The sequence below is a fragment of the Zingiber officinale genome, chromosome 11B, assembly GCF_018446385.1.
Source record: "Zingiber officinale cultivar Zhangliang chromosome 11B, Zo_v1.1, whole genome shotgun sequence".
NCBI classification, from domain to species: Eukaryota; Viridiplantae; Streptophyta; class Magnoliopsida; order Zingiberales; family Zingiberaceae; genus Zingiber; species Zingiber officinale.
The window spans coordinates 86,773,986-86,787,703 of NC_056007.1; the positions used below are offsets into that span (position 1 = coordinate 86,773,986).

At 44.2% G+C, this 13,718-nt stretch overlaps 2 protein-coding genes across 2 annotated transcripts; both read left to right on the forward strand.

The window, feature by feature from the left end:
• The first annotated feature begins 6,694 nt into the window (after positions 1-6,694).
• Positions 6,695-9,630, forward strand: LOC122034964 (UDP-arabinopyranose mutase 1). Its single transcript, XM_042594318.1, has 4 exons — positions 6,695-7,251; positions 8,335-8,585; positions 8,684-8,852; positions 9,099-9,630. The coding sequence occupies exons 1-4, from the start codon at positions 6,913-6,915 to the stop codon at positions 9,441-9,443; spliced, it is 1,104 nt and encodes a 367-aa protein (XP_042450252.1). The 5' UTR covers positions 6,695-6,912; the 3' UTR covers positions 9,444-9,630.
• Positions 9,631-10,086: 456 nt separating this feature from the next.
• LOC122034650 (isoaspartyl peptidase/L-asparaginase 1-like) lies at positions 10,087-13,715 on the forward strand. The gene is made up of 4 exons (XM_042593967.1): positions 10,087-10,320; positions 12,086-12,319; positions 12,632-12,718; positions 13,107-13,715. The coding sequence occupies exons 1-4, from the start codon at positions 10,159-10,161 to the stop codon at positions 13,596-13,598; spliced, it is 975 nt and encodes a 324-aa protein (XP_042449901.1). The 5' UTR covers positions 10,087-10,158; the 3' UTR covers positions 13,599-13,715.
• Positions 13,716-13,718: the final 3 nt, after the last annotated feature.

Genomic DNA, 13,718 nt, shown 5'->3' on the forward strand with positions numbered 1-13,718 from the left:
TTGAACTTCCACCAGATGTCTGGTCAACCTTGACCCATCTGGATTTCCTCGTGCCAAGTATCCAGTCAATCCTTTGACCTACTTGGACTTCCCAACACCAGATGTCCGATCATCCTTGATCCATCTGGATTTTCCCTTACCTGGCTTCACTCACCAGGACTTTCACCTAGCTCCACTCACTAGGATTTTCCATCTGCCTAGCTTCACTCAATAGGACTTTCACCTGGCTTCACTCACCAGGATTTCCTTTTGCCTAGCTTCACTCACCAGGACTTTCCTTCTGCCTAGCTTCACTCACCAGGACTTTCCATCTGCCTAGCTTCACTCACTAGGACTTTAACCTGACTTCACTCACCAGGATTTCCTTCTGCCTAGCTTCACTCACCAGGACTTTCCATCTGCCTAGCTTCACTCACTAGGACTTTCACCTGGCTTCACTCACCAGGATTTTCTTTCTGCCTAGCTTCACTCCCTAGGACTTTCCATCTGCCTAACCTTCCAGTTAGGACTTCCCAGTCAGGTATCCGGTCACTCTTAGCCGACCGATCAGTATTGCCCGACCATCCATTTAGCCACTCGCTTGTATCGCTTGACATTCTTACAGGCGCCCAGTCGGCATTCTCTTAGCCAACCTATCAGTATCATACGACCATCCGTTTAATCACTCGCTTGTATCACATGACATTCTTATGGCCACCCGCTCGACTTTCTCCCTATAACCCGGTCGGCATTTTCTCGGTGGTGTGCCCGGAATAGCTCGTACGACGTCTTTCCACCAGCTCGACATTCTCCCTAGTACCCGGTCGACATTTTCTCAGTAGTGAGCTCGGGACCGCTCGTCCGTCGTCTTTCCACCAGCTCAACATTCTCCCTATTGCTCGATCGACATTTTCTCGGTCGCACTCTTGTAACCGCTTGTCCATCATTTTTCCACCCGCCCGACATTATTTCTGTTGTCCGGTGGGCATTTTCTCGGTCGCTCGCTAGACTTTGCTCACCCATCCTCTTTACAGCTGCTCGGTACCATTCGATCGCCCGTTTGGTACTCTCTTGGTTGGGTTCCTAGACTCCTGCCCGAAAGCGAGTTATAAGCGTGCATTGCTCATATGACCCATTGATTTCTCGGTCGGGGTAAATCCCAGGACGGGTACCTATCATAACAGCCATTCTATATTACACTCATCACGCGCGTCTCATTTGCTACTTTGCCTGACACTCACCGCTCGTGTCTCACTCGTCGCTCTGCTCGGCACTCATCGCTTGCGTCTCACTCACAGCTTTATCTGTCACTCGTCACTCGGTCAACACCCGTTTTATGACCTGCTTGGCATTTGCATAATTGCCTGATCGCTTTACTCAGCATCGCTCGATATCGCTCGATCTCTCGCTCAGCATTCGATTGAGCATTTGCTCGACATATGCTCGACACTATTTTTCATTACTCGCGTGACACTATTTTAGTCACTTACTCGGCATCGCCACAGCTACTCGTTCGACGTTATATGACGAGCCTAGTGATCTAATTCCGCATTCAGTAACGATTCCGCTTTACGTGAGGGTTGGTCTAGTTAGTCAGACTTGCGCCTCCTTCGACTAGACTTGAAGGGGAGACTTGTGATACGGATATAGCTTAAGGGTCCAGGAGGAATTAAGAGGAAAAGGAGAGGTAGTTTTGTTAAATCATGGTTTAGGGCATTAAGAGGAGGAGACGACACTGTTCACGTGGGGCTTCTTCTTGGTATAAGGATTTTTGACGCCGCCACCATAGTAGCACGTCCGAGGGGGGCTGCTCACGTAGCCTCCTGTGTCACCCCGGCAGCCTACTCCCCTCACACCGGCAAAAGCTCTGAGGCGTCACTCCTTTCGTCGCCACGCTCTCACGTCGACGCTTACGCCTCTTCTTCCTCTCCACGCTGATGTTGCCAACTCCTCCTCCCCCTTTCTCCTCTCCATGCCGCCTTCGGTGGCACCCCCGGTGCTACTGCCTCACATTAGGAAAAGCACCCCACTGTTGTGAACGTCGCCTCTGACGCTACCTGTTGTCGATGCTTGCCACCTCCTTGGCCGGATCGCCCCTCTCCTCTCTTCCTCTCCCCCCGTGGCCAGCACCGCCTCCGCTCACCATTCTTCACGCCAACGCTACCGAGGAGCACCACGGTCACCTCTTTCCTTCCTCCTCACGCCACTCTCGCCGTCGACGCCAACAGACCTCTTCGCCTCATTGTGGGTCAAGTCGCTGCTGTGCACGCAGTCTCCCTTTGCCTTGGCATTCCTGCGTCCACAGTCGTTTCCAACGGCCGTCGCCCTCCAGACCATCGACAGCCAAGTCTGGCCTCCAGTTCCATCTTTGTAGCCTTAACAGCCGCCCCACAGTTTCCTCCTCTAGGATGCCACATCATCACCTCTCGTATTACCTCATCGGAGGCCATTTCCGAGCCATTCGCACTGTCGCATGCCTCTGATGTTGTTCAGGCCTCTGGGCCACTGCTGCGATTATGCTCCAATTTGACCTATCCCCGGCCTTTGAGCCGTCATTGTGTTCCAACCTTCGTGCTGCTGTCACATCCCGACCTGTGTGCCGATGTCATATCGCGACCTGCATGCCGCTATTAGGTCCTGGCCTGCATGCCGCTTCCGGGTTCAGGTCACGTTTGACTGTGTGCCGTCAGATCCAACTACTCATCCGACTCGCATTCATTTACTCTTCTGGGTCACGACAACTCTATCAGCACCACAACCAGCTCACCAATCCACCAGAGGGCGCCCCCTGGGCCAGGGTACATTTATCGTATTCACTATTCATTCATTTCATTATTATACTATTTGTTCTGTTCCTTATATATTTGTTAGATCTGCCTCGAGCATCGGGGTACCAAGGACTAGGGAAACTCGGTCACTGGCTGCAGGTAGCATTGACCAGAGGACTTTCGACGACTTGGTCAACATAGAAGGCAGCTCAGCATACCCCCCTTCGGGCTATAGCGATTCGGTCAACATTCCAGCAACATCACCTCGGCAGTCCGTTTAACTCAACTTCCGGACAGGATCAATTTGACGCCGTCTGTGAGAATCTCCTCCAACTATTCTGGAACGTGAAGATGGATGATGTTGGAAGTATCACCACTAGCCTCGGATTAGAGTATCGCCACTAGTCTCGGACCAAAGTATCGCCACCGGTCTCAAACCAGAGTATCGCCACCGGTCTCGGACCGGAGTATCGCCACTCGTCTCAAACCAAGTATCGCCATCGGTTTCAGACCAAAGTATTGCCACCGATCTCGGACCAGAGTATCGCCACCGATCTCAGACCGGAGTATTGCCACCGGTCTCGGACTAGAGTATCGCCACCGATCTCGGACCGGAGTATCGCCATCGATCTCGGACAGGAATATCGCCACCGATCTCAGACCGGAGTATCGCCACCGGTCTTGGACCAGAGTATCGACACCTGTCTCAGATCGGAGTATCGCCACCGGTCTCGGACCGGAGTATCACCACTGATCTCAGACAGGAGTATCTCGGACCCGAGTATCGCCACCAGTCTCAGATCAGAGTATCGCCATTGGTCTCAGACCGAAGTATCGTCACTGGTCTCGAACCGAAGTATCGCCACCCATCTCGAACCGAAGTATCGCCACCCGTCTCGAACCAAAGTATCGCCACCCATCTCGAACCGAAGTATCGCCACCCTTCTCGAACCAAAGTATCGCCATTGACCTCCCATTTGACTTTCCAAACTCTCATCCCAGTGCGAGTTATAAGTAAGCATGACTCTCGTGACCAATGACCTCCCAGTCGGCTTTCTTGACTCTCACCCTTGTGCCAGTTATAAGCGAGCATGACTCTCGCGACCAATGACCTCCTGGTCGGCTTTCCAAATTCTTATCCCAGTGCGAGTTATAAGTGAGCATGACTCTCGCGACCAACGACCTCCCGGTCGGCTTTCCAGACTCTTGCCCTAGTGCGAGTTATAAACGAGCATGACTCTCACGACCAACGACCTCTCGGTTAGGCTCTCATAACCAACGACCTCTCAGTCGGGCTCTCGTGGTCAACAACCTCTCGGTTGGGCACAACGACTAGTCGGTCGGGTTCTCTCCCTGATCAGGTGCTGGTCTCACTTGCCGCTCTATTTGACACTCGTCGCTTGGTCGACATTCATCGCTCGCGCCTCACTCGCCTCTCTGCCCGACACTCATCTTTCTCATCTCACTCGCCGCTCTGCCCAGCACTCATCGTTCGCGTCTCACTCGTCGGTCTACCTCGCATTCGCCACCCGATCGACACTTGTTTTTACTTCTTGCTTGACATTTGCATAATCGCCCGATCGCTCTACTCAGCATCGCCCGACTGTCTTCTCGATATCACTTGGTCTCCCTCTGCATTCGACTGATCGCTTACTTGGCATACGCTTGACATCATTTCTTACGTCGCTCAGCTTGACATTCCTTGCATCGCTCAGCTTGGCACACCTTTATTTGATCGATCGCCCCTTAAGCATTCGCTCGGTCCCCTACTCGACTTTCCATTCCCTGTTTAGCTCGGCATACCACTTGCCACTTGATCAGTAATCGCTTGACTTATCGCTCACTCGACATTATTTTTCGCCGCTCGGTTGACACTTATTTTTCTTGTCATTCTGCCAGGCGCTCATCGTTCGTCGCTATTTGTTTGACGTTATACGACAAGCACAACAATTTGACTCTGCATTCAGGAGCGATTTCGCTTTACGTTAGGCTTGGCCTAGTCAATCGGACTTGTGCCTCATTCTATTGGACTTTAAGGGGAGACTTGTGATGTGGATGTATGTTAGAGACCCAAGAGGAATTAGGGAGGGGGTGAGGGCATTTTTGTCATTCCACTATTTAAGGCTTTAAAGGCATGCTATTCATGAGGAAAGGGGGGTCTTCGTTTAGGAGGCCGCCGCCATGTCCATGCACCCGGATGCCGCTTGGGCCACCTCTGTCACCGGCCACGCCAACCCCTCGCTGCCTCTAGCATTACCTTCCTCGTCGACCATTGGCCACCTCTGTGACCTGTTGCCTTCTCCCTCACGGTGACAACCTCCTTTCTTCTTTCGCTCGAGACGCCTCCGCTACGGATGTCGTTGACCATGCCCCCGGCGATGACATCTGCTCCTCTTCCCTTGCGTCCGACCCCCAGCCTCTCTTCGGTGGCCAGGTCGCTTCCCTCTGCACGCTGCCACCACCTCCTCTCCTCCTTCGACACCGACATTGCCTCCCTCTCCTTACGCACGACAATAGAACCTCCATCTCTCTATTCTAGCGTCCACAGCCGTCACCGGTAGTTTTCTCACCAGCACTGTCTCCGTCTCACGCACGCAACTGCTCCCGGCGTCGCCTCCCTCTCCCTTTCCAGTGTCGCCGCAAGAAACTGCCATCGACGCCGTTGCCTTCGCCTTCCAGCGTCATCATCCACCCCACAGCCCACGACGAGCAATCCCCAGCCACTGGCGCCGCTGCCAGCACCCCCGCCATCGAATCCGACTACTCGACACTCTCGCCTTCCGCTCTATTAATTCGGCTCTCAATTTGCATTGTTGTATGCTTCCGCCGTCAATTGGGCCTCCGAGTCCTAGTTAATGTGCACCCGTTGTATTTCTCTCTGTCCTGTAGATTAGATGCCCCATTCGGCTTCGTCTATTCCTAGTCGGCCTTTCTGATCTAGCTTGTCTCCAGCCTTCAAGCCGCAATCGTGTTCTGGCCTTCGTGCCGTTATTATATCCTGATTTGCGTGTCGATATCATATCCCGGCCTGCGTGCCGATCCTGGCTTGCGTGTCGCTGTTAGGTCCTTGCCTGTATGCCGCCTTCTGGGTCCAGGTCGCATTCGGCTCCGTGCCATCAGATCCAGCTCCTCATTCGGCTCACATTCATTTACTCTTCTGGATCACAACAACTTGATCAGCGCCACAACCAGCTCACTGATCTACCAGAGGACGTCCCTTTGGGCCAAGGTACATTCTCCATTCTTATTATATATGCATTTCATTACTCTACTATTTGTTCTGTTCCTTATATATTCGTTAGATCTGCCTTAAGTATCGGGGTACTAAAGACAAGGACAATCTGATCGCTTGCTGCATGTAGCATTGACCAGAGAACTTCTGACGACTTAGTCAACATAGAAGATAGCTCAGCATACCTCCCTTCTAGACCATAATGATTCAATCAATATTTCAATCACATCACTCCAATAATCCGACTCAGTTTATAGACATGATCACATGCCCTTGTTTAAACATTCATTTTAAGGATAATCAAACTCAATAAGTTTTCGCTAAAGTTGACTTCTTCAAATATATACATGTATAAAGTCCATCATGTTAGGCACCACGTTATGTTAGGTACGCATAAATGAATACAAAATGGTTAGGTAATTAAGAGAGGAATGAAGCCATGTTTGTGGTCTAACTTCGTTGTGCACCTTGAACCATCATACTCGCATATTCTCACATGGTTTATGATTCCCTCCCAATTGAAGAGTGACTAAATTTTGAATCTTTTTTTTTTTTTGTGTCAATTAACTCACTTAAAAAGAATGAAAAAGATATGTTCACATAGAGAGAGGTAAGATAATAATTAGTTCTTTCGCATGGACAGGGTCGCCCCAAGTAAACGTGAGCGAGCTCTCATCGTATGAAATGTAGAACTGCTCGCAGTGGAAAACCGACAACAATTTACGGTCCAGATTATCCGTCGGTGCTCCGGCGCAGGTTTTATCCGTCCGTTCTTCCACCTTGCTGATCGCGATTCCTCCCCAAACGCCTTCGGCCACGAACTCCATCGCTATATAACGAGGCGCGACTGAGATCTGTTCCGAAGACGGGAGAAAAGAAAAGCGCTTCTTCTTCTTTTTCCTCCGATTTTGTTGTTGATACACCGATCGAGAGATGGCGAGCAAGGCATCATCGTCTTCTTCTATCCCTAGCACTCCGCTGCTGAAGGATGAGCTCGATATCGTGATCCCCACGATCCGGAACCTTGACTTCCTGGAGATGTGGCGGCCGTTCTTCCAGCCCTACCACCTGATCATTGTGCAGGATGGAGATCCGAGCAAGACGATCAAGGTGCCCGAGGGGTTCGACTACGAGCTATACAACCGCAATGACATCAATCGGATTCTCGGCCCCAAGGCCTCCTGCATCTCCTTCAAGGACTCCGCCTGCCGATGCTTCGGCTACATGGTCTCCAAGAAGAAGTACATCTACACCATTGACGATGATTGCTTCGTAAGATCTCCTTCCCTATTAGAATCGCAGTATTGTTGTTTTTTTTCTTCTAGATCTGGACTTGGTAACTGGTATTTAGAAAACGATGCCTGCCCGATTGCCTTAAAGGCGCAATTTCTTTAAGTTATACACGAAGTTTTTATGATTTCGTGTTTTCTTTGTTAGTTATTTTTTATTTTTATTTTTTTATTGATTTGGAGAGCTATTGTATTGCTTTACTTTTAGAACTCAGTAATGCCATGCAAATTAATTTAGAGGTTACATTTTTGACAGATCTAACTGTTTAAGAGTTCAATCAACGAAATTTCTTTCAAGAGGGCATGCCGTGATAGCTTTTGAATTAGAAATGCAAAAAAGAGTAGAGTTTGGTAATTCCATGCATGTACAGTAAGTGTTGTGGTGCAGAATAGGGGGCAGAAAACAGATCTAGATTTTTATGTGAGAGATCCGTTAATTTGTAAGTTATCCAAAGATTGAAGATCTCTTTTACCATTATTCAACGTCCTCAGTCTGTGTCTAGAGTTTGACATATTTTCCCTTCGCATAAATTGGGTATGGAATATAAGGGGCACTTAGGGTGGGCGTAATTATCTTTTGCTACAATAGAATTAAACAAATTTTTACTTTTGTTCAAGGGTAGCTCATGGATTTTTTTTTTTTTTTTGAAATTTTAGCAGCATTTTGATTCAAATGTATTTTGAATCAAATGATCCTCTCATTATCATTCATAAAATACAGGTTTCATTCAGATGTTTCTTTTCTCTAGTTGAGATCTTGTAATTTTTGGAATGAATGGCTAACGATTACAATATTCTAGTTTTGAAGCTAAGGAACATTTTTTAAAAGTGCCCTTTATTCTGCCATCACAGCATGTGGTTGTTAGTTAGTACATTAATTGTGTTTCCATCTATTTCGTGCCTCAATGAACAACAAACAAAAAGTTTATACTTTTATAAACTACTATAGGTTGTGGAGAACCATTATTTCTGCATCGTCATGTGAATTATGAACCCTTATTTGCCCTTCTTTGGTTGGTTATTTGATCTCGCGGCAATTTGTAACTATTTATTTTGTCTTGTACAGGTTGCTAAAGACCCATCTGGCAAAGAGATCAATGCACTGCAACAACATATTAAAAATCTTCTATCGCCATCTACTCCCTTCTTCTTCAACACATTGTATGATCCATACAGAGAAGGTGCTGACTTTGTTCGTGGATATCCCTTCAGCCTCCGCGAAGGTGCTAAAACAGCCGTCTCTCATGGACTTTGGCTTAACATTCCTGACTATGATGCTCCCACCCAGCTTGTCAAGCCTCGAGAGAGGAACCAAAGGTATTTATCACTAATAGATTCAAGTTTGTACTATTTATGGAATTTCTTTTCCTCCCAAAAGAATCTGATTTGTGAATCCTATGTCTTTTATTTATCAGGTACGTGGATGCAGTTCTTACAATACCTAAGGGAACATTGTTTCCCATGTGTGGAATGAACTTGGCATTCGACCGTGAGCTCATTGGCCCGGCTATGTACTTTGGTCTTATGGGCGATGGCCAACCTATTGGGCGCTATGACGATATGTGGGCTGGATGGTGTGTCAAGGTCAGTCTTTCTAATGGCCTTAATGCTTTTCTTTGTTCTGTCTTCTGTGAGGTAAACCCTCACATTGCTGTGGCACATGAAGTAGCTAGCTTTTCTTGTTTTTATTTGCACAAATGGAACTCTGTATCTGAAAAAGAGAACAATTGCCCACATTGTTATCTAATTGCAAAAATGGAACTCTTTAACCACCCTGAAACACCTTGGCTGCTGCAAACAGTATAACAATGTTGGTTGATGATACTTTAGGTCATCTGTGATCACTTGGGACTCGGTGTGAAGACTGGCTTACCCTACATCTGGCACAGTAAGGCTAGTAACCCATTTGTCAACCTGAAGAAGGAGTACAATGGCATCTTTTGGCAAGAAGATATCATCCCCTTCTTCCAATCGGCCACCCTTCCAAAAGAATGCATCACTGTGCAAAAATGCTACTTCGAACTGTCAAAGCAGGTGAAAGAAAAACTAGGGAAAATTGATCCTTACTTCAATAAGCTTGCAGATGCCATGGTTACATGGATTGAGGCCTGGGATCAGCTCAACCCATCTGGAACTGCTACTGTACTCGCCAATGGTTCGACCAAGGGAAAATAGAGTCAATATCATATGAAAGAACCTGTTGCTTCTGGTTTCATGCTTCAGATGTAGTTCTTATTCATTATTATTGTTTTTGGCTTAGTTATCTTCTGAGTTGTCATTTGATATTTTTGCAGTCTGCTGACTGTAATCCTTCAAACTTGGTTTATTATAATAAACGACCTATTGATTTTTGACAGTCCAACACTTTTTTTTTTTGGTTGAGTTAAAGTTTTCCTCAGAAAAAAACTAGTGTGTTTTTCAGATTTTTTTTTTAAAGAATTCCTCAAATATCTCAATACTTTATGTCATTAAAATCACAAATTTATATGTCCTTTAAGATTTGAAATATCTAAAATTGATCATATTAGGTTAGAAGATGTTTAAACATAGTTTTTTAAAAAAAAAACATATTGCAAGCTAATCTAGAAATTAACTTGTTATACATTTTGTGCAAATAGGTTGGGTGTTAAAATCATAAATTTACATGCAATATCAACAAAGCATTACTGTAGAAATAGAATCTATACATTTTCAAGTGTAATTTCAGATTCAAGATAGGATTGAAGTGTGATTTAGTAAAAAGATATATTATAAATTTTATTTGATCAATTAAATATGAGTAAAGACGTCAACTATTATGTTCGACCTAAATCCATTCAATAAAACGCAAGGCGAGTGGCCACAAATAAACTAATGAGCAGTTAGCCGCCTCAGAGCCGGGGTGGGCAGGATGGGTTGGGCAATCGCTCTCCATGGCGGAGCCGGCGACATCCCGTTCTCACTCCCTGAGGAGCGTCGGGCTCCGCGCGAGGCCACCCTCCGTCACTGCCTCGACCTCGGCGTCGCCGCCCTCAGAGCCAACCGACCACCCCTGGACGTCGTTGAGCTTGTGGTACCGTGTCTAGTCTTGATCTTTAATGCCATTCCACAGTCCTTATCGAGAAAAAACCGATCTTTAATAGATCTGTAATTCGATGAGTATACTCTTATAGTTTGTTGTTTCTTTTTATATATACAGAACATCTACCGCGTCCTTTGGTCCGGTTTTATTTGCAAATGTGTTCTCTGCAGGAAGTTGGCAAGGACAGATTATTATTACTATTACTACTATTATGATTATCATGATTATTATTATTATTGGTGGTGGTGTTAGGCCTGTAAATGAGCCATGCGAATCGAGCTTTATGTTGTTCAAGCTTGTCAAAACTGAGCCTAAAATGAACCACTCTGCTAAATTGGTGTTCAAGCTTGTTATTTTTTCCCGAGCTTCAAGCTCGGTTCGTTTAAATATTATCGAGCTCTTAATTCGAGTTTGTTTGGTGGTTTAATTTTTTTACATTTTAAAAACTTGATTGGATGATTAGTGAGCTTGATATTACAAGCTTGTTTGTTTATTTGTTTTGTTTTGAGAGATTTTTTTTCTTTTTGTTTATTTTGAAGTTTGTTAGGAACTTTATTGATGAATATGGTTTACAAACTTAGATTGTGAATATTGTTCATAAACAATTCACAATCTCTATTCAGGAACATTAACAAATTGCACACATATATCTCCAAGCTTTTTTATTTAGTTTAATAAGTTGTTCAAGCTTATTTATTTAATTAATATTTAACAAACATAGACAAACTCTTACCAAGTTGAACATCAATTTTGCTCACGATAAGCTTAGATATTGTTTTATGGAAAGGCAGGTTGTGGTTGAGATTGATCAACGCCATTTATGAATATGAATGGAACTTGTTCTAGCTCTATTCAATTAAAATTAGCGTCATTTCTAATAGATTAGCGTAATTTAGGAAATCCCTTGCTTGTAGGTATGACTAGACTAGCCCAACTGAAATACTTTGGTTGTTTTGTGTCATTTTTTTCTCATGTCTGACTAAGTGACTACTTGTCTTATAATCTTAAGATTTTGTTGAAGGGTTCAGTTTATGCATTCATATTATTAGTTTGTAGAATGAACAAAATATATTTTTCAGTTAGCTAAAATTGATACTTTATAGTTCATTGGGAATTACATGTGGTACTTGTGGATGCTTCTTTGTAAGTTCAACAAATAGGGTACTGTCTCATATTTTATATGATAGTTTCAAGTTCAATTCAATAACAATTTCACTTTTTCTTATGTTAAGTCCCAAATTGTTACACACATGACAATCAAAAGGCAAGTTCAAAGAAAATTCTACTCACCTTTTTCTTTGTTATTTGCATATTGGTAAGGAGTATTGTACACTAATCTAAGCTACAAAGGTTATTTACTTCCTTGTGTGCTCCAAAATTTACAGGCACAAACTCACGTGAATTTGCAGTCCTGGATTTTACTTAAAGTAAATATATTGTTGGTTGATCATGAAAAGGAAAATTTTTTTTAGTGTTCCAGAGTCCAGACTGTCACTCTTTTTCATGTTTTTTTTTAATGTGTAGCACATTCTAAATAATTTTTCTTGTAATTGAGTTAACGCGCTCATTGTAAGTTTATATTGCATCACTTTAGTTATTTCCTAAAATGCTCAATGTAATCGACATACTGGTTAATAGAGGCATGCCCTATCCTCTTGGTCAGGAACCAAGCATTGCTTTTTTGCAATTGATTCTCTTACCATGGTTTTCTATCTTCCAGATTCTAATTTTCAGACTAATGGCGAACTGTTTGCAGGTTCGCGAGCTAGAAAATAGCCCATGCTACAATGCTGGAAAAGGTTCTGTATTGACTACTGCTGGGACAGTAGAAATGGAAGCGTGCATTATGGATGGTAACACAAACAATTGTGGGGCTGTGTCAGGTCTTTCGACTGTTGTTAATGCTATATCTCTGGCACGACTTGTCATGGAGAAAACCCCACATATTTATTTGGCATTTGATGGTGCTGAGGCATTTGCAAGAGAACAGGTTAAGTTGTCATAGATCATTAGTTTTTAGTTAGTCCACTATCCAAGTTAATTAAAAAAAATTGTCTGAGATTTGAGATGTTTCTTTTCTTTTGCAATATTGGGAACTAAAATTTTCTGGTGCTACTGAAAACTGCAGAAATCATATTGCAAATTTGGATCCAGGAATTTGACTATTTGCTTTGATGAACATAAGTTGATTTTCATATGTACTTTCATTTTTGGTTTTATTTCCTTTATGAGCAAGTTACTTTTTATCATGTTGCTGGAATTTTTTATGAATATCATTCTAATCATATTGGTGGACATTTAGGGTGTAGAAATTATGGATCCAAGCCACTTCATAACTCCAGAAAACATTGAGAGACTGAAGAATGCAAAAGAAGCTAACAGAGTCCAGGTGCATTTTAACCCATTCTTCACTTGCATGTCTGTGTATTCTTTCATGGTTTGTAGCAATTATAATTCTGGAATCATTTTGTTCTGAGTTTGCATTGCACGTCAGTATTTATTTTCATTTGATTTGTTGGATTTCGTTCTGTAGAATCAAGAATGTAGCATCATAGGGTGATCTGGTCTCAAATAATTATGTGGCAGAAGGCAAAAAGGCATTCATTGCCAATGTTTAAACTGGTTCTACATTTTCTTAACATTGATTGATGGTCTCCCCTTAAGTAATATCAATATAGGCCTAAGGATTGTCCGTAGCCATTGCGTCTCTTAGGTCGTTATGTGATTGAGAGCCATTCTCTAGCAATCAAATGATAATAAGATGAAGCACTTTGCAGATTGATTATACCCAGCCCATCAAGGCAAATTCAACAAATGACCAAGGTGACAGCCAAATTGGGACTGTAGGATGTGTCGCAGTCGACAACCATGGAAACTTAGCTTCAGCAACATCAACTGGGGGGTTAGTCAACAAGATGGTTGGCAGAATAGGTGATACACCCATCATTGGCTCAGGAACTTACGCCAATCCATTCTGCGCCGTCTCTGCTACTGGCAAAGGTGAATCCATAATCCGTGCCACGGTCGCTCGTGATGTTGCTGCGTTGATGGAGTACAAGGGGCTTTCTCTGAAAGAAGCAGCAGCTTACGTTGTCGAAAAAGTTCCTAAAGGCAATGTCGGCCTTGTTGCAGTATCTGCCAATGGAGAGGTGACTATGCCTTTTAACACAACAGGAATGTTCAGAGCCTGTGCTACAGAAGAGGGTTACTCAGAAATTGCGATATGGCCTGTGGATAGCAATGGCATCTCGGAAGATTCTCAGAAATAAGGCAACATTTGCTGTGTGGTATGAAATCCTACTCTGTTATTTGTGATCATTGCATTTCTTATCATAATGTCATCTCCAACTCTAAATTATGTTTTGAAGTATTGATCATTCTGCTTAGGA